Below are 26,950 nucleotides of genomic sequence, written 5' to 3'. Positions count from 1 at the left end.
ATTCATTTTTTTATTATATATATTTATATATTATGTATACACAGAGTGAAGAGTACTTGAACCATGTGCGATTATACACGACATTTACGCCGAGGTGCATTTACATTCTACATCTATTCCTTGTATCATTTCGGAAATTTTTTTTGATTTGTTTTGAAAAAGATTCATGCGTTATTTTCTTTTCACACTATCAAAAATTGAATTCAACTCATCTCCTCTAAATATCAACTCAGATTGAAAATTTATGTAAATCCCTTGTTAATATTTGACCTTCTGAATGAATTAAATCATATAAGAAAAGTGAATAGAGACCATATCCTGGATATTCTCTTCAGACATGAGTTAAACTTTTTTTAAATGTATTTTCAACATTTTTATAGTTTCTTTTCACTTACTTAATCACCAGATCTCTATTGTTATATCGTTCTCTTTAAGGACTTTAATAACCTCTGTTATTTTTCCCATCTTAATGCAAGATCCGCTTAATATCCTTTGAGATAGATTGTAAACTATATAAAAAAAAATACCTTTAAGATTTTTTCTTCCCTTTTATTAGTTTACGTTTTTTGATTTATTATAAGGTTTTCAAAATCTCTGTCAATAGGTAAGACATTATTAAAATAATTATGTAAAAACGAAAATCAGTTAACATATTATTCAAGAGCCTTTCATGAGAAATACTAAAACTAAGGAGACAACAAATCCAAATTCCCATTTTAATAAATCCCTTTATTTTGCAATAACGTTTTGCGGTGTCTTGGCAATAATCATCTTAACCAACAACACCGAATGATTGTATCAACTCGTCAGAAACTGTGAATTTAGAATCGTCGGTCTTCACGAATCGTTACCGAATTTTTTGTTTTATTCGTGGTAAACAATTATTTTCAATACATTTAAAGTATTTTCATAAGGATATTTGATAAAATATTAAAAGGAAAAAAGAAAATATAAAAAATCTGTTTAACATGTGAGTAGATATTTGCAAAATTGTTCTTAAATTATCTTTAAGAAAACATACGGAGAAAAAAGTTGTACTGTACGATAATAGAAGAAAAAAAGACTATTAAACATATAGTACATACATCATATTATACATAAATGATTGGTGCAGGTAAATTTTTCATTCCTTCTAGGCTTGTTATGCCAAGCGGGGAACTGTTTAAGTGCTTGTTGTTCTTTTTGTTTCTTTGTGTGCTGTTTGCTCAAACAAAACATCGTATAATACATGCAGTGTTATTATTTTTTTCTTTAAAGGAAAATTGAGTTGTTTGCATTAAGGCTTTTGTTGTAAGGCGGTGAAAAACTGCCCTTTTATTGACATCTTGCCTAGAGTTACAAAATGGACTTTGCCTTTTTATTTTTGCTGAGATCTATGTACCAATATGTACAAATTTATAATTGTGTATGTATGCAATGTAGAATAATATTGGTGTTTTAATTATGTGCATTGACGGTTTGTTGTTTGCGCTCTTTGTCTTTGCGAGTGTTCGAATATAAAGTCCTTTAGAAAAGACGTTAATTTTATCTGGGACATACCTTTGCATTATCAATGCATTATCACACTTTATTATTTATATTTTTAATCAAGACGTCACAGTTTAATAAACACATGACCACTTGAGTACGTACAAGTACAATGGCTGTTTTTGTTTTGCCAATTTTGCTTTACTTTCGTTCTCTATTTTTATTGATTTTATGAATAATGTCGCTTTTCCACTGAACTATTTATTCGTTGAGTCATGGGTGAATTTTTTTGTTTTTTTTTTTTCTATTTCATTGATGGTGCAACCTCCCACCGTCATTCACAGAGAAGAGCACGCTTCAATGTATTCTACCTACCTACCTACGTTATCAGCAGATTTAACTGAGTGACAGAGAAGGAGAGAGGAATTCTAAGGGTAGCGATGATGAAGGGGCTAGTGGGTTTTCGTTGTGCACATTGTTTATAGGCGCTGTTGTTGTCGTTTTTAAATAGTTCCCCTACTTCATTCATAAAAAGACGTTTGCCTGCTACAAATCAACAGACTCGTCGTAGTGTACGCTAATATTATAGTAAAGATTTGTTTTCATTTTTTTTTTTTTTTTTCTTTAACCGTCTTATCACTTTACTGAAATTCATTGTTATCATTGTGTACATACATATATAATAAATACATTGCAAGGTACGAAAGGTAAACAAAATATTTTTAAAAATAAAACCAATCTCTACATAAAAATCTACTGAAACTGCACAACCATTATTACATATTTAATCAACGAAAAATAAAGTTCATTCTTTCATTTTTTAATTTTGTTCGCCTATTTCAGGCATTTCCGTTCAGTTTTGCGAGATAATGAGGATAGATATAGAGCGGCTATATAACAATGCTTGTATAGAATGCTGAAATTTGAAATCTTGTGTGCACGTTAAACATATGTTGGCAGTTTTGCTATTACTACAATATTAAAATATTGTATGAGATATTAGTGAAAGTATGTTCAAAATAGGATCCAAATTATATTTTAAATATATCTTAAATATATAGTGTGAAGTTTATTTTGGTTTAGAAGTTTCATTCTTGGTTTTTATTCTCTACATAGTTCGCAGTACACGGTATATTAAGTATATGGACTTAAGTAAGGACTTTTATGAAAACTTTCGATTCAGAAGCATTTCCATGACCTTTGTGTTTGATGTGTGGTCGTCTATTTATATATTTAACGTACAAGAGAGATATATCTTGAGATATTTTTGCGAGAATTTATTGAATTAAAGCTTTTCGATCTGACGACAACAACAGCTGCTTTCAATGAATTGGTTCGGGCCATCTTTAAGATTAAGCTCCACATAAAGCGCGAAGCGAAGATAAGCATTCGGGATTACTCGTAAGGTTTTATTTTTTTCTTCTTAAATCTCGTCTTTAAGGCAACTTCAGCTTCTCCGATTCGTGTCATTGCAGTCGGTGCAATGAATATACTTTAGGAAGGGAAGTGTGAGAATTTCTGTAATGATTTTTAAAACTTTTCTTTTCATGCTAAATTAATAAAATTAAATTAAAATTTTTCTCATTAAGTCAAACTTCTTGAGAAGATTTTTTTCGTGAACAATTTGCTTGCTCTTGCTCTTCAGCTTCAACATAACGCTAACAATTGTGCAAATACCTGAGTAGAGTAGATTTATTTCGCTTGCGTTAAAAATCAATTTTGTTTTAAATAAAGAAAAAAACTTTTCGATAACCATTAAAGTCAATATTGCATTTAATGTAATTTGAAATCTATAAAAAGTTATAGACGTTGTTATTTAGAATTGTGGTTCCGTTTGTGGTTAGGTTTGAATTTTATGCAATTTTTTTGTATGTTTCTTTATTTTGCTCTGTATAATTGCTATAGAGTGTTTCGTAATAGATTTTTTAGTTTTTTCTTCTTACTTTAACTCATTGCGTTGTTGTTAATGTCGTTGTCGTTGGCTTTAATATTAATTCTTTGTTTATATGCGATTGTCTTATATGCGGTTTATTTTGGTGCACTAATAACGACCTACGCGTGCTTAGGCAGTCTCAATTGCAGTCTCGGTGTTTGTTTACTTTAGTGTGTTTCTAGTTCAATGGGCACAAATTTTGTTTACCGTAAAATCGCCTTTATTTTTTGTTTTTTTGTTTATCCGTAAAATATATTTGATTTTACTTTTCAAAGGCAGATTGTAAACCTGGCAATGCAATTCAAGCCAGCCACTTAATCTGGCTTAAGTGGTGTAGCACGTAGTAGTATCACATTTTTCACATTTGTTACTTAAAAATTTATAAAAGCGATCTTTTTGTTACCTATCATCCGTATAAATAAGTGTTGAGGGCTTTTTTTATATCCACCTATGAAGAATGGGGTCCTTTTTTTTTCTTAATGTATGTAGCACCCAAAACGAAGCTTCAGAGACCCTATAAGTTATATGACATATTACCCGCAGAGACGCCCGTTTCTTGAGAGCAGCAGTACTTTCCCTTATCTTTTTGCGACCGTAAATATTTGAAGTTTTCGCGAAAGCTTCAATTGAAATAATCTCTGAATGCAAATTAATATGGGAAAGTCGTTTAGTGAATAGTAACAAAATTAACGAGCGGTGGATGTCAATTGAGTGGGTTAAAAAACGATATCATATACTACTTTTTGTTTAAAGTAACTTAGGAGAACTGGAAAAGCACAACATTTGAGTCAGTAAAATATTTATGACTTTTCGTTCATTACCGTTATATACGCATTGGCGTAAGCAGGGAAGTAAAGCCTACTGATTGATAAAGCTTTGACAAAGACAAATCTCACATAATATAAATTCAATCCCCACACGTTTACGCATTAATTACTAGCTTCACAGAAAAAGCAAATAGAAACATTATAGTCAGGTAAGGCCGATCATGCAATGCTCTGTGCCTCGTATTTTCTCATTTTCGTGATAAATTAGCAAAAATCGGAGAGCGCAGCGGGGCTTTCTGCAGAGGGAGATCCAAGTGAATAAACTGAAGGTGGAAGGTGGGGTTTAGAAAAATAAGCTTTTTTCAAAAAGCTCATTATTCGTCATCAAAAACTAGACTTCTTTGTCATTTACAGATAAATCTTCATCGAAAATTTGTATATACGGGGTGCGGACCAGAAAATAGCCAGGGAGAGTACAATTTTGGTACGAATAATTTTTATGTCAAATTACTGCTATGGACGAATTTTTCTCATAATAAACAAAAAATTCGACCTTTCGGTCATATAAAGGCCAACGTTTTATAAGAATGTTTATATCGCAGGAGGTTCAAAAAAATTAATCCAAATTGTTCACATTAATTTAATGTGCAGAAATAGTTTTGAAATTTGCAAAATTTTTTTAATACAACGATTTTTTCAAAATAAGGCGTTATATGCGGATTGGCCGTAAAAATAGTCGGATCTAATTCATTTTGAATGCAGTTCGTCCTTAAACGAAGTTAAGCCACCGAATACTAAATTTCGTCGAGATGTTTCAAAAATGGCGACCTAAATGTAAAATAAATCGACCGATATTAGATGAAAGAACAGAAATTTTTAGATTGATTCAGGAAATTAATCCGAATAGATTGATGTGATAAGAGGATCGTTTCTCTTAAGTTCTTCCAGGTTTTCTACACCTTCGCACCAATTGAACATATCCTGTATTTGTAGTAAGTACTAGTGTGGGGTATTATGGAAAAGCAAAAAAAAACAAAACTATATGAATTGTTTTGAATGGTGTCGACTCTATGACTGATTGTTATGCCTTAACGAGGATAGTTGCGTAAATGAAACGAACGCATTTTATTGCGAATTATGTTTTGCAGTATAAGGTATATTAAGCTTGACCGGGTGTATGTAACATACAGAAAGATTTGACATAGACTCAGCTTTTATTTTGTCGATATGATCGAGCGAATGATTAGAGGCGTTTTTTGCATCTCAATCAATTTAAAATTGTCCGATGGTCTGTCTCATGTCTCTTCGTTTACGTTTGTGTTAAACCTATAAGTCGCAATTTTGTGTGATTGTAAGGAAAACATATTTTGGCCCAAGGCTAAGCGCTATTCAAAATAGATTGAATTCGAACCATTTTCGCGACCATTTTTCATAAGAGGTTTCGTTAAAAAAAGTCCTCGATCCGATGGTACCATTTATTTGCTTCACATTAAACTCTTTACAACAGCATAAGTTTCTATACGATCATAGGATTTTGTAATGGAAATTTCTCCAGATTAGCAGATTGGACTTGGATCGTATAGAACCTTTTTTCAAATAAGAGATTTAAGTAAAGTAAAGCGAAAGTAAACTAATAAAACCTAGTTTGGATTGAAGACTAACATATTCTGGGCAAAAAGTGAACTTTACCGAATTTGAACAATGTCGGTTCAGGTTTCTATCTCTCTCCCATGCAAGGGCTTTCCTAAAAGGGAAGAGAGTTACGACGGATTACGGCAAAAATGAAGCAAATGTTCTCAGGTATTTAATGGTCGGCCCTGCTCGACTTTTATGCGTTTACGTACTAATGTTAATTGTTGCCATCGTCTCTTTGTTGTGTTGTTTATAAACAGGATTGAAATAATAGCAAAGCTTAGGTCTCCAATATTGTGTTCACTGTTTCGCACCACCTAAGCAAGCTGCTTGAGTGAACGTGAGTAGATTACTTGATCACGTACGTTAAGTCATTTAGATAAACACAAACTTATGGGCAAACAAACACATCCATATACGATCAGCTGCGATATCCTTTTGCGCAACTATAAGCAAAAAGTTTCTCAAGCAATGAAACACTAAAGTTTTACATTTACATTAAGAGTGATTTCAGCGATTTCCGGCGTTTCTGTGCTTTAACTGATAAGTGATGATAATCTAGATATCCAACATAAATTGTTTAATAAGATCTGCGACAAACGCAGTTATCCTAATGGCTGATTAAGACCATCATTCATCATAATTGACCAATGAGCAATTCATCAATGACACCCGATATGCGGCCGATGCAACTGTCCTAGCACATAATATGCAGAATCTGCAAATGATGGTTCAAGCTATAAATGATCAATTTAACGGTCTTGGGTTATATCTAAATATTAGCAAAACAAAATTTATGATCAGAAGTCTTGCGCAAAGCCCATATGCAGAAACCCCCACTCTATCAATTAATAACCAAAGGAAAGAGTTCCCAAGTTTGTACACCGCTTAGATACATATTGCACGAAGCCTGGGACAGCGAAGTGAAAATGAAAATAAAGAACAGAAATGGCTAGATCAGGGTACACGAAGTGTCAGAAAATCCTAGCAAGCCGGGAAATGAGTTTATTTTTGTTACCTCCGTTCCGTGAAATGTTCTTGTATAGTCTAGAACCTTGGAAATTAAAAAACTGTACAATGAGCAGACTACAAGTGCGAGGTGTAGTTTTATCGTAGAATTCTAAAAATATCATGGGCAGCTCACATTTTTCAATGTTGCAGCCCTGCGAAAAATAAATGACTCTGCCAATATTGAAGAAAGTTATTCAAAAATTGCATGCGGCCAGGAATTCTTAACGTGGACTGAAAAGCCGACATTTTGGATGACATGCCCACTGAAAACCGTAATCGCATTTTTCTCGAAATTAAGTGTTTTACTGGTTTGAGTCCTCAAGCGATTCATTTCAAATTTCATAATACAACGTTTTCTAGGTTTAATTTTTACTTTTTGAAATCAAAAAACTTACTTAACATCGATAGATGTTTGTAAAAAAATCTCTTTGTCGTTCGTCAGATATTGAAGAACGATAATTCAGGAATTTTGGCATTGTGATCAGTCATTTTATTTACATGGATTTTCTCCCAGAGTGTGTTGTGTTTGGGAACATATAAAGCCTAGTATGCTCTCCATTTTTTGCAGCTGAGGTAAGTGATGGTGATGGTGGGCATAAAAATATGTAATAATAATAATAGCCGAAGCGACGGTAATGGTATTTGCAACGCATTTTGTGAATTTAATGGTAAAGCGCAATGGATAACATTTACCATTTAGCAGCGAAGGGCTTGTCGTCCACCCGGGTACAGGTATCATTGTAACGCTTACTCTTGTGTGTTATCGATGGTGAACGACTTATGTTTATGTTTATGTGTACGACTACTACTACTACTTCTGTGAGTAGTGTTCGGTATTTCCAATTTTCCTTGACTTTCCTCTTTCCCCCTATCTTCCTATACATTGTATACATACATAGTACATATATGCATTTATACATTTATATATGTTCTTTAAGCATATAGTTCATGGAATTGCATTTGTTTTGGTTAATGCTTTACATTTCTTGTCTTGTGATACTTACATGTGTGTGTACAGCACTTTATATTTTGCCGATTTCTGATGGTGTAGTTGTTGCAACTTATTTTTATACCCGCCATCACATACATAAGAGGAGAGTATATCAGCGATATCATGGCTTTAGTGACATGAACTAGAAGCAAAACTCTCTCTCTCGATGAAAAATGGAAAAATATGAACAATTTTTTAACAATGATTTATAGAAATAAAAAAAAAATCGGAATTTGATTTTTGATAAGAGGACAACCGAATATCATAAAGCAACGTCGTAGGACATAGGATCTGCGCGGACTTCAAAACGAGGAATGGTAAATAGTGATCTTCACATATTTTATGTGATGAGGATTTCAAGTGTGATTGCGCAAAGCAAATGTTAAGATTTATATCTTGTTTTTTTATTCACTTTGCTTCACTGTTCATTGCAATTATTTCTGTTATGTCACATTGTTTCTGTTTTTAAATTTTTTTTTTTTTCTTCGCCGCTGCGTTTTTGCTATGATCCATGATTCCTTTTTTGAGTAAAATTGTTGTATTTGTTGTTTGTTGCAGCCATATTCCTCTTTACAATTGTCGCCACATCTGCTATTCGCTATGTTCGTTTCTATTTGTTCGATGCCATTTCTGCTTATCTGTCTGTCTGTCTGAATTTCTGAAAAGTCACAGTAAACTGTTTGAAAATTCTTGGAACTCTTTGCGTCAATTTAGCGTGACTTGTAATACAGGCGCCTAGTCACACTTGCCGCTTACACTCGATCGCTTTGTGCAACTTTTTTACGCATTACCTTACAGAATAATATGCATTTATATGCATTCTGATCATAATTGCAGTTAATTTTGTTGGTTTTTTGTTGGCATTTTTAAGTAAATGCAATTGATGTACATATACCTACACGCACACAGTTCGTTGCTATAATGAGCACAAGTTGAAATTTTGAACAGCCTATGACAGATGCCATTTTAGATGGCTTTCAAATATAAAATAAAACTTAAAAAATCATATACAAAAATGTATATCAGATATAAAATTTAGTGAAGAAACTCGTCTGTGCATTTTCCATTAATCCTTGTGATGCAATGAAAATGCAATACAATGATGAACAGATCCTATTATTTTTTGATTAGCGTAATCAAGTTGCCCTTCTCTTGTAGTTGTGAAACCGTAATATAAAGATGGACAGACGCACGGATATGCCGAAATCAAGTTGCCCCCTCCTCTTTTCATTGTGAAATCCCTTCCTCCTTGTGATTGTGAAAACGGAATATAAAGATGGACATGCGGATGGATGTGGCTATATCAAGCTGAAATCAAGTGACCAATACCGGTACGTCAGATGAATTGTAAATGAATTTGGGAATCTCGTCGCTTTTTATTACTATAAAGCGCTTTTTCCGCTTACCCATACTAAATGTGATCAATAAATTCGACCATCACTTTTGCTTGTAAGTTGAAAATGTGACTTCTATACTGAGTTTGGCTGAAAACCGAAACGAGACAGCACCTGCAGGAATTGCGGATATTACAAAGCAGTTTGCATTTTGCATTTTGTGTAAAGACCTCGGCGTACCAATAGCTCGCAAATATTTGAGATATTTTGGTAAAATTTGGTAGGCCGACTTGTTTTGACCCAAAGACGAAGGCTATTGCAAACGCCGTAGAGTGTAGAACAGCCAAGCTTCTCCCGCGAAGGCTGCCACAAACTACACTATAAAAGGCAAAAGAACCCACATACACATGATGGGGGGCACGTTTCGATTATTTCGGCTTCGTAATGACTATATTTTCGATAAACTTGAGTTTTATCAAAAGAATGAAAAAAATTTAATTTGTACGCCGAATACAATTCGCTTACTTTTGATGGGTTTCTTAGCTTGGGATGTTGTATCAGATCTCGTTACGATCAACCAACGCTACAAATTACGAGAAAACGTAGTACATCCCGCTTTTGGTGCCCTTTAATCTGGACTTTGTCGTAGTCAAAGTTCAAGAAAACTGCATTTTATAGGCTTCAGCGAAATAACCTCTTGTACAAGGTAATGCCTAAAACTGGTATTTTCATTATCAGAAGTAGGATATAATATAAGTTACTTGATCGTATGGCGACGGAGCTAACTTAATTTATACCCCTCAGGGATGATTGATGAAATCGTTAGTGTCGCTTATTAGACAAACGTATCCTGGATGTCGGATTGTTACTTTCCACTTAAAGAAAAGGCTGGGCTTAATAAGATTTTGATTAATGTTTAATAAGAAGAAGATTAAAAAGTCTATTTTAATAGAGATTATTCCAGCAAGTTCTATTGTAATAGAAGAGAACCCCACGCACACAAGCTTTGCTTTGAAAAATGTTTCACTTTCTCCCTTATTTTCTGAAAAAATATGAATACATATAGACAAATATATTTATATTCATGTTCAGAGGGTATATAGAAAATGTTGGATAATTACTATTGACAAACTCATGTAATTACTTATAATTTATACAGAAACTTCCAATTAATTACAAGGCAAGCGAGGGACAAATAATTGTAACCCTTATGAAAACATCACTAAGTGTTGTATACACTTGATAAAGAAGAAATCGTGAAAAGGCGCTTTGCTTGTGCTTATGTCTCTGCGTTCACTCTTTTCACTCTAAAGATGTTACAATAAAATTTCCAGTTTATGACAATAATTAGTCGATGAAAAACTCTATTCAAACGACTTTTCAAACTTACACTTAATCAGCGCATAAATCTGAATTATCCAGCTATTTGCCATGTGAGACTTGTTGACGAATGATATTTTCATGATAATAATAATAACAACAACAAGGATATCGAAAGAATAGCCTTTTACTTGTTTGGGTTTATTTTTAAAACGCCTCCTCTTATTTACTTTACATGTTCAGCTGTTTGACATGCAAATATATACGGTACCAGCAATTCCTGATTTATATAGTTTAGTTTCTGTTGGTATTGTTTTCGTGTGTTTTTATTGTTAAAATTACAACATTTTTTAATTCTTCTCATTCTCGAACGTGTTTGGCATTAGTTAATTGCTATCAATACAATGACAACTGAGCAAATCAGTAACTCGTACACAAGAAAAAACTCAAAACTTGCTTGTGCATATATATATATATATATATATGCATAGGGAATGCGTACGCTTTGGATAATATGCATCTCATGCTTTTATATATATATATATACATATATATATATATGTTTAGGAATATGTTTTGGAATAGGTTTTGCTTAGTGCAGGCGCTAAGATATGATGAGCGATTACTATCTCCCTTTCATATACATACGTGCTATATATGTCGTTGTGTGTTCGTAGAAGTACGTCTTTTTGGTTTCTTGCATGCAATGAACACTTGTATCGTCAGTTTTGCCTTAAAAAAAAAAAAAAAAAAAAAACTAAAAAAAAACAGAATAAACGGATTGAGTGTTCACTACACTAATACATTTTTATGCCCTACTTACTCCATTACTTACTCTATCAAATATATTAAGTTTATGTAAATGTATGTTACATGCGGAAGATCGTGAGATGGGGTTGTTACCTTTACATGCGGTAGTAACTTTGCAATGTTGTTTAAAGGTTTTTACATTTACATATAAATTAATCCGTTCATTATTAACTGGGAAATATCTTGTAGTAACTGGCGCTACAAGTCTAAATTCATCAATAAAATCCTCATAGTGAACGAGTGAATACATATTATATACAATGTTGAGTTGAAGACGGTTACCACAGCAATTTATCGGACATTGATCTCCAAGAATAGTTTATGGTTCTCTTCGGGGAAGCAAGTGGTAGACTCTTGTTAGAATGCTCGAAATTGCATATCACCTAATAAGGTAGTGGGATGACATATATAAAACATAGTAGCGACCTTTAAGCGAAACGACATTCCGACCATTAATTTACAAGTTATAGCTGCTCAAGTTACGTTGCTTTTGTTTTTCTAAAACAAAGAAAAATCTGTATTTCGTGTGGATTCGTCTGTCTACCATCCTACAAACTAATTGAGCGATGTATTAATGCTGATTCACATTTTATAGGATTTTTCAGTATTACTGCTTTTATAGCGGTACTACAAGTGAGTTTAAAGGAATTTATAATCTACTTGTATTAAATCACATCAAGACCTAACCTAAAAACCTTGATCTTAAAGCGTCATCGTCAGCGTATCTCTGTACGTCTCATTTTGTTGAGGTGCAGACAGCGTCGCTCTCTGGAGCTTCTGTGCTTAATCGAATTCTGCGCTTAAGGTCATCATCTGGAAGGGCGAAATACCACGATGCAAGTTGGGGGAATTCTTAATATTGATAGTAAATTCGAATATACCTGACGCTTCGTTTTGAGTGGATAAGTGTTGTGAAATGCTTCAAAAAGCCACGAAGAAGAAGATGTTTTCATCAAAGAAAGCGTTTTCCAAAATAACTGAACCGTTGTGAATTCGTGTCCTGGACCAAAAAAACCATCACATTTAAGACGTTTTCTCGGTACGATGATGCTCAGTCTTCTTTAGTGATTTAGTGCAGTACTTAACTGGAATTTGCTATCACTTATCTATGTATTCAAGAGATTTCCGCTCTTTTAGTGAGTTCCTGTTTCAACTGAGTTCTCTTTTAGTGTTGTCGGAGCAAAGCTTCGTTATTCAAAATGTGGATATTTTCCCGAATAGACTGGCAAGTCTGGATGGGCGTTCAAAATTCGATCAAAGGTGCATTTTTTAATCCTCTCATATATTATTATTTCTTGCACTCTTTAAATATTGCAAGGCGGCGCCCAAAACAAACTTTAATTTTAATTTGTTATTATATGTATTATATCAGACAAACATATATGTACATATATATGTATGTGTAAAGCCGAGTTCTTGTATTCACTTTAATATTTTTATAGTGTTTGGGGGTGATAGAGTTTCTTGTTCTTTCCCTCTCACTCTTTGCATTTGTGCGACTATAAGTGCACATTTTTCCATTTGCTGTGTGGACGTGTGTACGTGACATATCGACAATTGTTGACATGCAAATTAGTCGAAATATGCAAAATAGGCATGCGAGAGATGGCGCACCAAAGACTGACTGACTGCCTAATGCTGTGCAAGTCAATTACGAACATGTGCACAAATATATACATGCAAGCGAACCCATGCGACTGCACTATGTATTGTTTTGCTTTATTATTGTTATTGTTTTTGTTTGCCATTTGTGTTGCAATCAATTTATTGTTCCTTTAAGTTTTGATTAAAGGAAAATTCTTTTCGTGATTTTGCTTTTGCTTAACGTTTCATGTTTTTCATGTGACATGCTTCACACAATTCAACAGCTTTTAGCAGGATATTCGTGCATTTAGTGGGGATTTTTTCGATTTCTTTTTTTTGTTTCACATTTTAGAATTTGTACAAAGTGAATTCAATTTATAACGTGTACTAAGTAAGAAGAAAGGTCGTTCTGCTGTATTTCATCCGAAAAATGTTTACACGGACGCTTACACTGGGTACGATTGCTCAGTGGTTTCTCTTCATATCGTTTCCCTTAAAAACACAAGCGCTTAAGGGTTGACACCACTAAAAATTTTTCAAAAAAAAATTTTTTTTTCAGGATAGAATGGGAAAAAGCACAACACCCGCTAGCATATGGAAGCCAGTGTTAAATAAATGTATGCCTGGAAGATGCAGTCTAATGTCTTGCCTGTTGATTTCTGACTTCTTTAGTAAATTGATGAATGTCTTTGGAAACTTTTTTTATATGCGTTTAAAACCTTTTCCAAAAAGGAGATCTTTGAGAGCATAACGAAGCTTTAGTTGCATCTACAAAAAAATTAAAAGCTTGGCAAGAAGTTCTTGAAGTTTGTTATGAATTCGGCTTTAGATTTATATGTTGTCTACTCACAGTTCCAATCATTTTGCAATACCTAAAATTGTGAAACGTGCGATTCCGTCTCTAGTAGATGCAGCAAAGGAGATATTGTCAAGGAAAGAAAGTTAAAACGAATTTTTGAATGACACGGCATTGTTAATCTGTTCGAACTGTAGACGAATGAAAGTAAATAAAAAAAATTTATTGTGATAAGAAACCATCTTTATAGTGCATGTCAAAACCTTGAACATGAAGTTTTTGCAGTATCGTTATAATGACATTTTCTAGAGAATCATGTAGTAGGATTTCTTCGATCAGTTAATGCAAAGATTTCTTGTTAATGGAAAAAAGTCTATTTTTTGATCGAAAAAGTGAACATTTTCATTTAAACATCCCCCCAATTCAATATTTCTAAGAACCCATATGTGACTCTCTAAATGCAGGTATGAAGTGCTTTCAAATGTCGCAGAGCTCATTCATTGCATTACAGATGCCCTAAGGGAATTTCTCGTCCTTCCCATTTTTAAAGATTTTTACAAAATAATTTTTCTTTCTAGTATATAAAGGCATTCTTAACACTCTCCTCAAATATCATTATTCTACTATCCTTCTTTCCATCCAAGAGAAATTGTCACAAACACCTTTCTTTAAGTCTGGTTGTGTTAGTTAAAGTTTTACATGAATGTTGGCAATACTTTGTCTATCTAAAAATATATATAAAGTAAATTTTAATGAGAGGAAAATCACAGGAATCCAATCGATTTTAACCTAAATTCATCGAAATTAAGATTTTATCTTAATAAATTTCGGTATTATTTTATATGACAAAAACCTGAGGTTTCCCATGCTTTCAGCTGTAATCACCCATAAAGTTCGAAATCGCTGAAATTACCATTAATGTAAAATCGTTTTAAAATGACACAGTCCAATTAGACAGATGGTTTTGAATAAAACTAATGACTATTTTTTTGCCCTTACATAGACTAGAGGTATGTGCACTATGGAGTCAGTACGCTGGAGAATTGAGAAATTCCGTTCTTTTTTGTGCTGTAATTGTGTTGTAAATTGTCGCTTATAATACGCTTACCGAAAAGTTCGGTCCGAAAGTAATTTCCGAATATGATCCAAAATGTTTTATCGAGCCGACTCAAGCTTTTCCGCTATCTCCAATGTTGGCAAAAAAGGATGAATGAACGTGACAGTACTGTCTTCGATCGAAGAAAGTCGCGCAAAGTGTGGCTTAGCTGGAAAAAGTTCGAAATCGTCTATTTGAAATTTTTCGAACGATCTCCTGTATGTTCTACCAGGACTTATAACTTCACCGAACACATCCAATCAATTTCTACACGCTTTTGCAGCATTTCTTTCTTGTTCGAGTTCGCCCAAAATATCGCGGAATAGATGAACTTTACCTTCGTTTTGGTTCATTCGCTAAGGCAGTATGTGTGTATATACATTCAGCGATAAAAAGAGACAGTCAAGTATGCGTCCAACGAATATGCGGATGCTTGTCGTAACGCGAACGGACAGAACTTTCGTTGAATGTTGAGATCACATCCCAACGTAGACTACTGTTTTTGACGTACGTTATTTGATCGGAAGATAACTTAACAATTGCCATTGTTCGCATCACTCCTTTGAAGGCAACCAAACTCTCTTTTATTTTGTATAATTTTGCAAGAACTTTTTCCAGTTTACGAAGCATAACTGAAGGTCCTTTTTGAGTATCATCAGGAGGTTGATGGGCAATTGTGTCTCTTTATGTTTTTATTCATTGAAAGCATGGTATTCTTTGACTGCATGTTTAAGTTTGGAACAGATGGAAAAGATTCTATGAGCCATATATGACGACTGTTTTATATCGCTTACCATTGAGAGATATTGAGTTCATTTTAATATTAGTAAGAGTTCCTTCCAGCTGTATGAACTTGAATTTGTACCTTTGTTGCTAATATTTCTGTTATGTTTGCATTTTTTTGTTCATTTTACATAAGTTTACTAATATCGAGAGAGAAGTTCAAAGTTTGACAAAAGATGCTTTAAGCAAAATATATTCCATCGTTAGTTATTTATTATATTTTCTTCATCTTTGAAGCAAAGTAAAGTAGGTCTTTAAAAATTTTCGTCTACAACCACGAATCATCGATGGAGTCATTTTTCTCACATCCTCCTCAGCTAGCGTATGATGCCTTATAGATCAACGCCTTTGGTGTCTACCACTAAACACTGATCGTCGTCTTCTTGCCAGAAAGATTTTATCTCGCAGTCAATCCGTGCGGTATACCTTGGTCCAATCACAAATATTCACGCTAAAGATTCCGAAAATAAATTCACTTTTTATGCTTGGTGACGACAGGATGAGGTTATTAATAAAAAAGCTTTGAAATAAAATATCGAAAATATCCTATGTACTGCTCAGCAGAATGCTGTTTTCAATGTACTATAAAAAGTTCTGACAGAAAAAAAAAAATATTGTAATAATTCGTCCCTGGGCCCTTTTAAAAATTCATATTTCGAGAAAAATGCATTCGACATTTCCAGGTCCCCTTTTACGGTACACTACGCAATTATGTTTGAAAAATAAAATTTTTTGACAGTTTAAAATTCTATATCTTTTCATGGCATTCTTGATTGTGTGTAAGGGATTGGTTTGAGCTAATAAAACCAAATTTGATTTTCTAGAAAATCTGTAGTGTTTGGTGTTACTTGTTGTTACTTTGGTGTTAGCGCTTGTGAACGTTTAAAACTTTAAAGTTTTGTTGGGTAACTTGAAAATTTCCCGGATTGCTTGACGTGTTTTGCTTAATTACAAATTTTTCTGCCATTTTTCAAGTCTTCAAAGTTGCAATCTGCAACTATTTGAATTGCTTCCGTCAAATATTTGCCGACTTGTTTTGATTTTGCTATTCGCTCTGTAGTTATTTGATAGTTTGCTATTGTATCAAACAAACGCTTGATTGGGATAAACAATAATCATAAACATTTGCGTGCTGTCACTCTTAGCATATTTTCAGATCCTTATTGAAAGTTTTCTGTATAGTTATATATGCGAGTATATACTCGCATTAATCGAATAATAAAACAATAACATTGTTTATGTTGCTTTATGTGGCTGGCAAAGCAAAACAACACACATACAATGTTGCTGGTAATAATACTTTGCCAAGCTACAAATGCATCCTTATCATAAGGCACTGGTACAATTATGTTCGCAATAATAGCAATGGGTGAAAATTTTCTTTTACCAGAATTTATGCGCAACTTAAACTTTTTTATAACACAATCTAAAAAGCAATTGTTGTTAGCGTTATTTTATGCTACGAAATGACGTTTTGCTGTACTTTGCAATGTATGATACATGTACCGATAATGGTACATACGCCGACGAAAAATGTATATTTTCTCTCATAAACATAAAAAAGAATTTTATGAGAGTATTTTTCTAGCGTGTACCGAAAACAGTACATGTAACTTTAGAAAAGTACTTACTCATAAGTAGCTTGGCGGGGAGTCCGACAACTAATGTTTATCTGTTGTGGACTTGCTTGCTTTATTGTCTTTCAACAAGATAATAGAAGCTTACTGCTAAAGTGTCTGTCCAATGGCACAGCACTGCGTGGTATATTTTCTGCTTCTGAAACTTGATTGGTGATCTCCAACTAAAATTAAATGGGCCAAGCTTCACTAAACATCTTGACATCTTACGCTGGTGAAGATTATGTGTACCTTTGATGTCTTTACCTCCCCTATTCTTATGTAATATTTACGTAATGTGGCGTCGCGATTATTAATATAATAAGCGTGATAGGTGGACAACGAATCATGTGGAAGAGAGAATAACTTGCATGATAAACGAAGAAAGAATGACATAAGCAGTCAGTCTTCTTATTATTGTTATTCCGCTATTATTTTGAACATAATTGTATACATATATGTATATATGTGTTCATATGAGGTGTAGATTAGAATTGAGTAGAACATTAGTTGAATTGTAATTCTAGAGACTAGACATGTCACTCATTATTAGCTCGGCAAGCGATTTGCCCCACCATCCAATCATTTACTCATTCAGTAACTTGTTCAGTGCAGCAGTCAGTCAGTCAATCATTCAATCGCGCATTTATTTTATTTCATTGTATTTACTATGTATTCGTTGGTTCGTTGATTCGTTCGTTTTTTCGTTTCCTACCCAAAGGGGCACGCATTCAGTCAGTCACATAGTCAGTCGTTAATCGGTCTGTTAATCGTTTGCAACAACTTCCTTAGTGTCTTACAGTAGTTCGCGGCGTGTTTTTTTTTTCTTCTCTTTTATTTATGTTGATTTTTGTTTTTGGGTTTTTGTTTTTGTTTTTTTCTTTTTATTTTAATTTCTCTCCTCGTTTTATTACTTTGATATTTATCATTAGCATAGCGCCACTACGGCAAATGTCATTTCCGATTACCTGCAACATCTTTTAATAGATTTGTTAAACGTAACGTTATAAATAATGTGCCAAAAATTAAATTGAACATCGAACGATCGATTGGGCGCTCGATCGTTAAGCGGATTTCGTATGCAAAGCATGAAAAGAACTAATTTTAATCATCGCAGAACCATTGAAGTCAGCGGCCGGTTGGCAAATGTGAACTTTGTCCTCTGCGCGGAGGGTCTTCACTGCAGTGTTAATATATTTGTGGAATTACAAAATTGCAATAATTCTCTGGGTTCAATATGTGTACGTGCATTGGAAAAAGTATTTATTTAATTATTTATTTGATTTGTCTTTCTTTTTAAGAAACACATTGCGTCTCTTGGCTCTTTTTTTTTTTTCTTTTTTACTTTCGTTTCATGCTACCATCAGTGGCAGATTTTGAAAGACTTCTTCGACTTGCATTATGAGCGGAAGTGTTTATATAAATTTATTGTTAATGTTTTTGTTTTCTTTATCACTAAAGAGTCATTGTATTCGTGTTTATGATTGATTAATTTAATAATGTGCGCATCCGTACCTGAATATTAATAATCAACAAAGTGAACGTGTGCGCGCGTATGCTTAAAAAAAAGCATAATAATTATAAAAGTAAACAAATAACATCAACAACCAACAACAACTATATACATATTTACGAAAGTAACATCGATTAAGAAAGTGACTGAATATCAAATGCTTTGTGGCGTTGTTCAAAGTGAATATATATTATGTTTTTCACTCCGTTTGTAAAACCCAGCGATAAACAACAAGAGATTTTCAACAATTATCGGCACAGGGGATGATGAGAGATGTTTTTTCGATATTTAATATATAATGTAGTTTGGCATAATACGTTCAATTAATCGATTGCGAATAATATATTTAAAATCGAGTGGGATGCACCCCTCCACTGATACCTTAATATTACAATTACAGAATTTCTAAAAATACTCAGGCGCCTATGGGACTTTTCGCGCTTTCCTCCAATACTTTTTCCTGATCATCGCCTTGTTACGAATTTAGGAAAAAATACCTTGAGTGACTGGCAAAAAAAAGAAATAAATATATATATATATATATATATATATATATAACTTCAGATAAGTAATTGCTGATCTGCGAAGCGAAACCCTTAAGTAATGCTTTCGCAGCAAAAATTTGGCAGCAGAACAAGCTATTATTTCGGTCCGGTTCGGTAAGAGAGGTTGTAAATGGTGGTGTAGGGTGTGGAATAGGATTCTGACCTCTTGAACGTACTATACACAACACAAATGAAATATCCGCGAACTTTGCTCCTCCTGATTAATCCAAAGCACAGCGCGAATGATGAACAATGGATAGACTATAATATCCAAAACCTAAATAACCATGGAAGAGAGTATAGAAATTAATAAGCTCGACGACAAGGTTGAATATCCTTGATAGCCTCCTTTGATTGGGATGAGCTTTGCATGGTGTACAAAAAGCTTGTTCCAAGCGAATGGAAGCGTGCCTAAGAAGTACCACGTCCAGTAATCCGCCAAAGAATGAGCGTACTATCGCGAAAGTCATAATACAATAAGTCTTCAGTACAAAGAATTTTGGTTCCATGTAGGGCAGTTTTAATTTGGAACGTCGTATCCTCGTCTCTGTTATCAGGGAACATCACTTCTTCCAATAGACAAAGGTTTCAATAGAGGACTTATTGTTTGTTCGAACCGTGCTTCGCTTCTTTCAGCGATACTCAAATTCGGGATCTTTTAGGAATAAGCTTAAAGGACTATACTTCTCTCGGGTATGAATTTGAAAATTGCCCAAAAGTTGGAGAATAGTTGTGGCTAACGGTAGTTTGAATAAGAAACATTTTACCCGGTTCCCTGAATAAAGCTTTAAACTCTTAAAATTTATTCGTACAACATACAATGCAACGTTAAAGCTGGAAAGGAGCAATTATCTAGATGATAGACTCAAGCCTGTCTGTAAGCAGATTGTTTTAGAAATTTTTGAATACTATTCTTCAGTTCCAATGACAACAAGATCTAGAAATTATGGAAAGATGTGCATAAAAGTCAGATGACAAAGGGAACCCCTTTGTAAAAAGTGAGGCGCCTGCCAATAACATTCTATACCTTATCAATAAACGTTCACCGCAAACATTTTATAGAGATTGATAAACAAATTACGACCAGTCGAGTGACCGATCTTAAACTTAGATAGCATATTCTGTACTTATCGCTGTTATGCTTAAGAGAAAATCCACAACAACTTCCTTTCAAGAATTGTATTAAACTTTACAGTGCTTGTCAAATAATGCATAACAAAATTATTTGACATTTCAATGTTAACCAGTTATCGAATGTATTTTTGCGAAAGATTTCTCTTTCAAATAGCACACGGCATTACAATTTTTGCATTCCACGTCAGCCCACAATGTCTTACCCCTACACATTTTCTTTTTAATCAGGCTAATGGAATAGAACGCTCATTATTAGTTCCATATATGACAAGTGAAGTTATTTGAAGAGAAACATTTTTTTTTTTTTTTTTTCAAATTGCTTAACACAATAATGAAAATTATTTTGAATTGATTTTATATAAAATTCTAATATAATCATTAGCAATATTATAATTAACATTTATAAAAAATAATTTCAGTAAATCGTTACGATGGATAAGTGTATTGAATAAACTAAAAAATCGAAACCTTACATATGTAGCTTAAAAATGTAATTGTGTTTGACTATGCCAGCGAGTTAAGTGATTATTAGAAATCATTGTTTGCAGTAATGACGTCACTACGCTAGATCTGCCCTACAACGAACTCTCCCGGAGATTAGAACAAATCATTTTGGAATTTTTATGTTTTTGCCTTACTTTGGTTCTTGGTGAATTTCTCAATATTTTAAAAGAGTGAGATGGAACAACTGAATAAGCATGGAATAGAATCGGATTTGGAGATGTGATCTCTTCTGAGTTTGTTCCTGTTCCTCCTGTATAAAGTGCCGATATTCGCATCGCAATAGGTCTCTTCCTTCTTAGCCTAAGCCCGTCTGATTTTATGCGGTGTATCACCTTAGCTTAGCTTAGTTTTATACCCTACAACACTTAGTGTACAAATGTGTATTAATTTTTAATGCAGATGTATGCAACATAGAAGGGCTGAAGAAAGATTCATCTTTTCTTATAACCGTAGAAGCTTGTTTATCCATTTGTCCATCCTGTTGCTTTGCATTCAACTTATAGTTTGTATTTTTGAAGGTTATTGCAATGAAGTTTGACACATTAACGTGTTTTGGCGTAAGGACGAAAGGTGTTGAAAATTGATCGGATTGAATCTTTTTCTCGAACACTTTCCTCCAAATAATGCCTTATTTTAAAAAGTTGTTACATGAATGCCTGTCTTCGAATAAAGAAGTTTACTAACAAAATAAGGCGAATTAGATATCAAGTTTCGTATTGTAGAAGTAGCAGAAAATTTCGCTTCAAAATGATCAAGAATAGCACACTTTCTGCTACCATACTAGTAGAACTAGCAAAAGTCTATTTAGTACTAAAATATCAAACGTACTATAAAGGGCTCTGTACTCAAAATCGGGTTTTGTCTACTGTGGTAGCAAATTCCTACTGTGTAGAATTTTTACTATATAAAATTATAACTATATTTATAATAACTATAAAAAAATATAAAAGATACCTTGACAAGCAAAGACGATCACTAATTTTATGACAATTGACAGTTGGCAACGCTAGAATAAGGTTGCAACTGCGTTAATCACAACGACTTATGCAGATCCTCGATACTGGAATTAAAAGAAATTCAGAAACGAAATCTCGTGCTCCTATCAGATTAAGTATCGATTGTCCACGTAAAGGTCTTCTCCCTAGTGACACAAAATAAATAGCAACCTTTTAGATTCAATAGATAGATATTTTCAAGTTATTTCACACTTTTAACTAAATATTTTTCTGCCATCTTTTATGTATGTAACGTAACATGCAGCAACTGTGTTGCGGGTTGTGATAATGTCTTCTTCTTTTTGTTTTTTTACAAAAGAGGAATCTCTTAGTTTTAAGGTGAGTTAATTGAAAATATCAACAAGTTTAATTAGCTTGAGGAAAATTGACCTCATTGCAGATACATTTTTAACATTTTCCTAAATTTTGTTCATTGCATTTATACGCTTAGTTGGCTTTCTTTTTTTTGTTTTTTGTTTTATATAGTGCCTTCTGTGTGTTTGTTATCAAAGTTTATATTTAGTGTATAAACGTTTGCAAAGCTTCAGAGATCCCAGATAAAGTACATTTGTTCTTAATCAGCATCAAATTCTGAATCGATTTAAACATGTCCGTCTTTCTGTCCGTTTGTCAGTGTCATATCTGTGATAAGCATATTCCTGGGTACAAAACATTGTTTGCCTTTTCTGCCAGAAGTTTCTTTACTTTCGTTAGTTTCGATTTTTTCTGATGGCAGTCGGCGAGTTTAAAGCCTCTTACATTACATATTGTTCGGTAAAGCATTTTGCTAAGTTGGGTTTACATAAATCTTAGCTCCTATATATTATTATTATTATTATCAAACGAGAATATATTTATATATATACTTAAAATCATGGTATATCACTATACTTTACACCATTTGTGGTGCAAAGATGTATTAAGTTTGTGGGGATGCATGCAACACTCAGAAGGACCTCAAATATTGATTCAACTTTTATTATACCGATCAATTTGAAATACTTTTCTAAGTCCATCCGAACTTGTCTGTCAGTCTGTCCGACTTGTGTTCAACCTACAAGACGCAATTTTAGAGATATTTTGATGAAATTTGGTGCAGCAACGTGCTTTAGCCCAAAGATGAACGCTATTGAAAATGGTTCGAATCGAAGACGTTTTATTTTAAAAAGGTCGTTATATGAATAACTATATGAAGCGAAGTGGCATAAGGTGTTTAATGATGGGCCGTGGTTTACTATAATTTATTTGTTTGTTTCCTAATATGAAGTCTTGTGTATTAAAGTTGGACCCTTTCATACCAATTTAGAATTTTACAGGTTTTTGTTACATAAATATGGAATAATTTGTGTTATCGCAACAAAATTAATCTGAAAACAATCGAATAATATGGCAGTCTTTAGTCGTATAAGTTTTGAGAACAAGAAATGTTATTCGAGAATTGATTTGAGGAATCTATGACATTGAAAATGAGCCAATGGCCTTAACGTGTTGAAATATCTCTACGCTTTCTGATGAAGGATGACGTGAAACAACCCACTTAGAATTAATAAGCAATTTTTAACTCATAGTAAAGCTCATAGCTTAGTTCTTTTGCATGCGAGCTGATCTTTAAGTCGTAAGATATTTCTTAAAAATCTACAACATCGAAACTTTGTCATCTATTGAACGATTTTGAATCTGTCATAAGTAATAACTTTCAACACTTGTAACAAATATTGGGTCGCATTTCCAAATCCATCAAAAGTTTGCAAACAGATCAAATGAACCAGCGCTTAATTTGAAAAACACATAAACATGCCAACCACTCTAAGTTCTTCATCTAGACTTCATGTACCGCGATAGGGATTGCCAATTCTCTTGATCAAGTGTACAAACAATCATTTTTGTCATCTTTTTTAGACCTTTAAGAACCTCCACAAGAAGGTTATTCCGTCAATCGTGCTTTTTTATTAATTCCATTTCGCCTATAAAGTTATGTATTCGCTCGCACTAGTGATCATGTACGAAATCTTATTGCATTTGCATTTCTAACCGTCTACGTTTTGAGCCTGCAGAGGTGGAGCTTTACGCATATTTACTTGCTACGCAAAAAAAAAAAAAAAAAAAAAGAAATAAAACTTGTCGTTGATTATCTTTTAATTTCTAGTCAGCTAACCAATCAATAAGCTTCAATTAATTTATGTGTATTTTTGTGGGCGGGTGGATTTTTAACTATAAATGCAGTCATTTTTAAATCTGATCTTTATTCTAAGTAGAATTTGTTATAAATGTATTTTTGTGAAATGAATGTTTTTCTCTTCTTTTTTTTTTTTTTTTAGATTACTCGGCATCAAGCAGTTATCCAGCTTTTCGACTAAATCCCAGTTTCAGTAATAGAATGGATACGGATGATGTGGAATCTACATCGAGCAGTGCAATGTCCAAAATTGGTGCTCTTTTCACATTCACTTCGCCTGCCGTTAAAAAACTTTTGGGATGGAAGCAGGGAGACGAAGAAGAAAAGTGGGCTGAAAAAGCCGTCGACAGCTTAGTGAAGAAACTTAAGAAACGTCAAGGCGCCATAGAAGAATTGGAAAAAGCATTATCGTGTCCCGGGCAATCGTCTAAATGTGTGACAATTCCGCGATCTTTGGATGGACGTCTACAGGTAAATTCTGCTACTAATAAATAGAAATTTATGTTTAATATAATCTCGCATCATTTAGGTTTCACATCGCAAGGGCCTGCCACATGTCATCTATTGTCGCGTTTGGCGTTGGCCAGATTTACAGTCGCATCATGAACTCAAACCACTTGAGGTGTGTCAATATCCCTTCAGTGCTAAGCAGAAGGAAGTGTGCATAAATCCGTATCACTACAAACGAGTGGAAAGTCCTGTCTTGCCGCCAGTCTTGGTTCCGCGCCACTCAGAATATGCACCCGGCCATCCAATGCTACAGTTCAATCCAATGACCGATTCCACTATGCCACACAATGTCAGTTACTCAACAGCTGGCTTCAATGCTCATTTTAGTCCCAATAGTCCGCCTATGGCTCCAGTTGGCAGCCCCAATTCAGTGAATTCTAATCCTAATTCGCCCTATAGTAGCTTGGCAGAAACCCCTCCACCTGCTTATAGTCCTTCAGAGGATGGTAACTCTAATAATCCTAACGACGGTTCTCAAATGCTTGATGCTCCTATGAGCGAGGTAAGATATAAGGAGCCGGAATTTTGGGCTTCTATAGCTTACTATGAATTGAACTGCCGCGTTGGTGAAGTATTCCATTGTAACAATAAAGAAGTGGTAGTGGACGGTTTCACCAATCCCTCGAATAATTCGGATCGTTGCTGTTTGGGTCAATTGAGTAATGTAAATCGCAATAGCACCATAGAAAACACCCGTCGCCACATAGGTAATCAAGCGCGTTGTAACGTGGTATGCGGTGAATGAATAAATGACTAACGTTTTTTGGAAACATTTCTTTTTTAAGGTAAAGGCGTTCGTCTTTGTTATGTAAGAGGTGAGGTGTATGCTGAATGTCTCTCGGATTCGGCTATTTTTGTGCAATCTCGCAATTGCAATTACCATCACGGCTTCCATCCCAGTACGGTGTGCAAAATACCACCAGGATGCTCTTTAAGGATTTTTAATAATCAAGAATTTGCTCAATTATTGTCTCAATCGGTCCATAGTGGCTTTGAGGCTGTTTATGAACTAACAAAGATGTGCACAATTCGCATGAGTTTTGTCAAAGGTTGGGGGGCCGAATATCACCGACAAGATGTTACTTCAACGCCTTGCTGGATTGAAATACATCTGCATGGTCCGTTACAGTGGCTGGACCAAGTGCTTACACAAATGGGTTCACCCCATAATCCTATAAGTTCAGTTTCGTAAGCTTACATTTATAAATTATGAAGGAAAAGAACAGAAAAACTTCCTGACGTTGACTAAAAAGTAATTCATTGAAAAATATTTTGTGCTGGTCTTGATAAATGAGAGGAATGACTTATGAATTCAATGACATTAATGACTAATAGTCTAAAAAGACGTTTAAGGTTATTTTCTGTATCCTGTTTTGTGTTTATATATTAAAAAATACCAAATTTTGTTTTATCATCCTTCTTCAAAGTCTTTTCTCATTTAACTCTCTGTTTAAAGAGAAAATTGTCCAACGCTATTTCTAATTGTATTTGTGATTATAATTTAAAATATTTTTTTTTTTTTTTTAATTTCTATCTAATGAATTTTAACAGCAAGGAAAATTTACATTTTGCTAATTAATTGTGTGATTTCTTCTAAAAATTGTATGCGACGAAATCGCATGACATATTGTAAGTCCTATTAATGAGAGAAACTTTAAATTAAGTCATGACATTTAACTTTCGATCCGTTGGTTCATAGAAAAATGTACCTATCTCTGGAGGCGCATAACAAACATTCAATCCATGTTATGGTTTATATCTTTAAATGTAATTATTTTTTATTCTAGGAATTTTATCTGATAACTTTTTGAAAAACTTTAAGAAAAATTTCTGAAAAATTGCATAAACTCGAACGAAATATTATATTCTCTGTCATGGGATAAAAAATGTTTCCTTTGCTCATCATGGCATAAATATGTAATGGAAACGAAATTATTCAAGTAATTTCACATATACACTCACATATAATATATGAGTGTAAAAATATGAGGTAATATGCAAATAGAGTTGTTTTAATTAATCATTTAAATGAAGGATGCAAAAGCTTAATTAAATACTGAAGGATTGAATATGTATAACAAAGGTTGACGATAACTTTTGAATGTCAATGATGTTGATTTAGTTTTAGAAATTCTCATAATATTGCTTTGTGAAATAATGTACTTTTCAATTTTGTTCTCTTATGTGCCTTTTTTTTATAATTAAATTTAAAAATACTTAAAATTTTTTTAAGACATTGTTTTTTTTTTTTTTTTTTTTTATCAAATATACACTTATAGAAATATGCAATTAATCGTTTTAACGTGCAACAATTGATCTTCCTTTAGTTTTACATTTTATTTATATAATTTTTTTTTACGTTTTTCTTTTTGGCTGAGACTAAAGTTACTTCCTTTTTTTTTCTAAATTTTATTTTGTTTTTTTATTTTAAAA

General features: G+C 33.5%; 1 protein-coding gene across 3 annotated transcripts; it reads left to right on the top strand.

The window, feature by feature from the left end:
- The first annotated feature begins 930 nt into the window (after positions 1-930).
- LOC119632798 (protein mothers against dpp) lies at positions 931-26,914 on the top strand. 3 transcript variants are annotated; one of them, XM_038025910.1, is made up of 4 exons: positions 931-970; positions 24,150-24,478; positions 24,537-25,224; positions 25,303-26,914. In XM_038025910.1, the coding sequence occupies exons 2-4, from the start codon at positions 24,209-24,211 to the stop codon at positions 25,707-25,709; spliced, it is 1,365 nt and encodes a 454-aa protein (XP_037881838.1). In that variant the 5' UTR covers positions 931-970; positions 24,150-24,208; the 3' UTR covers positions 25,710-26,914. The 3 variants fall into 3 exon arrangements, with proteins under 3 accessions (XP_037881838.1, XP_037881837.1, XP_037881839.1); XM_038025909.1 differs by lacking the exon at positions 931-970 and adding an exon at positions 17,988-18,381; XM_038025911.1 differs by lacking the exon at positions 931-970 and adding an exon at positions 22,125-22,170.
- Positions 26,915-26,950: the final 36 nt, after the last annotated feature.

Source organism: Glossina fuscipes, unplaced genomic scaffold (assembly GCF_014805625.2).
Source record: "Glossina fuscipes isolate IAEA_lab_2018 unplaced genomic scaffold, Yale_Gfus_2 2, whole genome shotgun sequence".
In the NCBI taxonomy this organism is placed as follows: domain Eukaryota; kingdom Metazoa; phylum Arthropoda; class Insecta; order Diptera; family Glossinidae; genus Glossina; species Glossina fuscipes.
Note: the sequence above shows the minus strand (reverse complement) of the source record. Positions and strands in the feature narration are given on the sequence as shown.

What these genes read in the sequence shown, in the direction of transcription:
- LOC119632798 (XM_038025909.1), top strand. An exon ending in CTTTGGATGGACGTCTACAG is followed by an intron (nt 24,479 to 24,536) that starts GTAAATTCTGCT and finishes CGCATCATTTAG; the next exon opens with GTTTCACATCGCAAGGGCCT. An exon ending in AAACACCCGTCGCCACATAG is followed by an intron (nt 25,225 to 25,302) that starts GTAATCAAGCGC and finishes TTCTTTTTTAAG; the next exon opens with GTAAAGGCGTTCGTCTTTGT.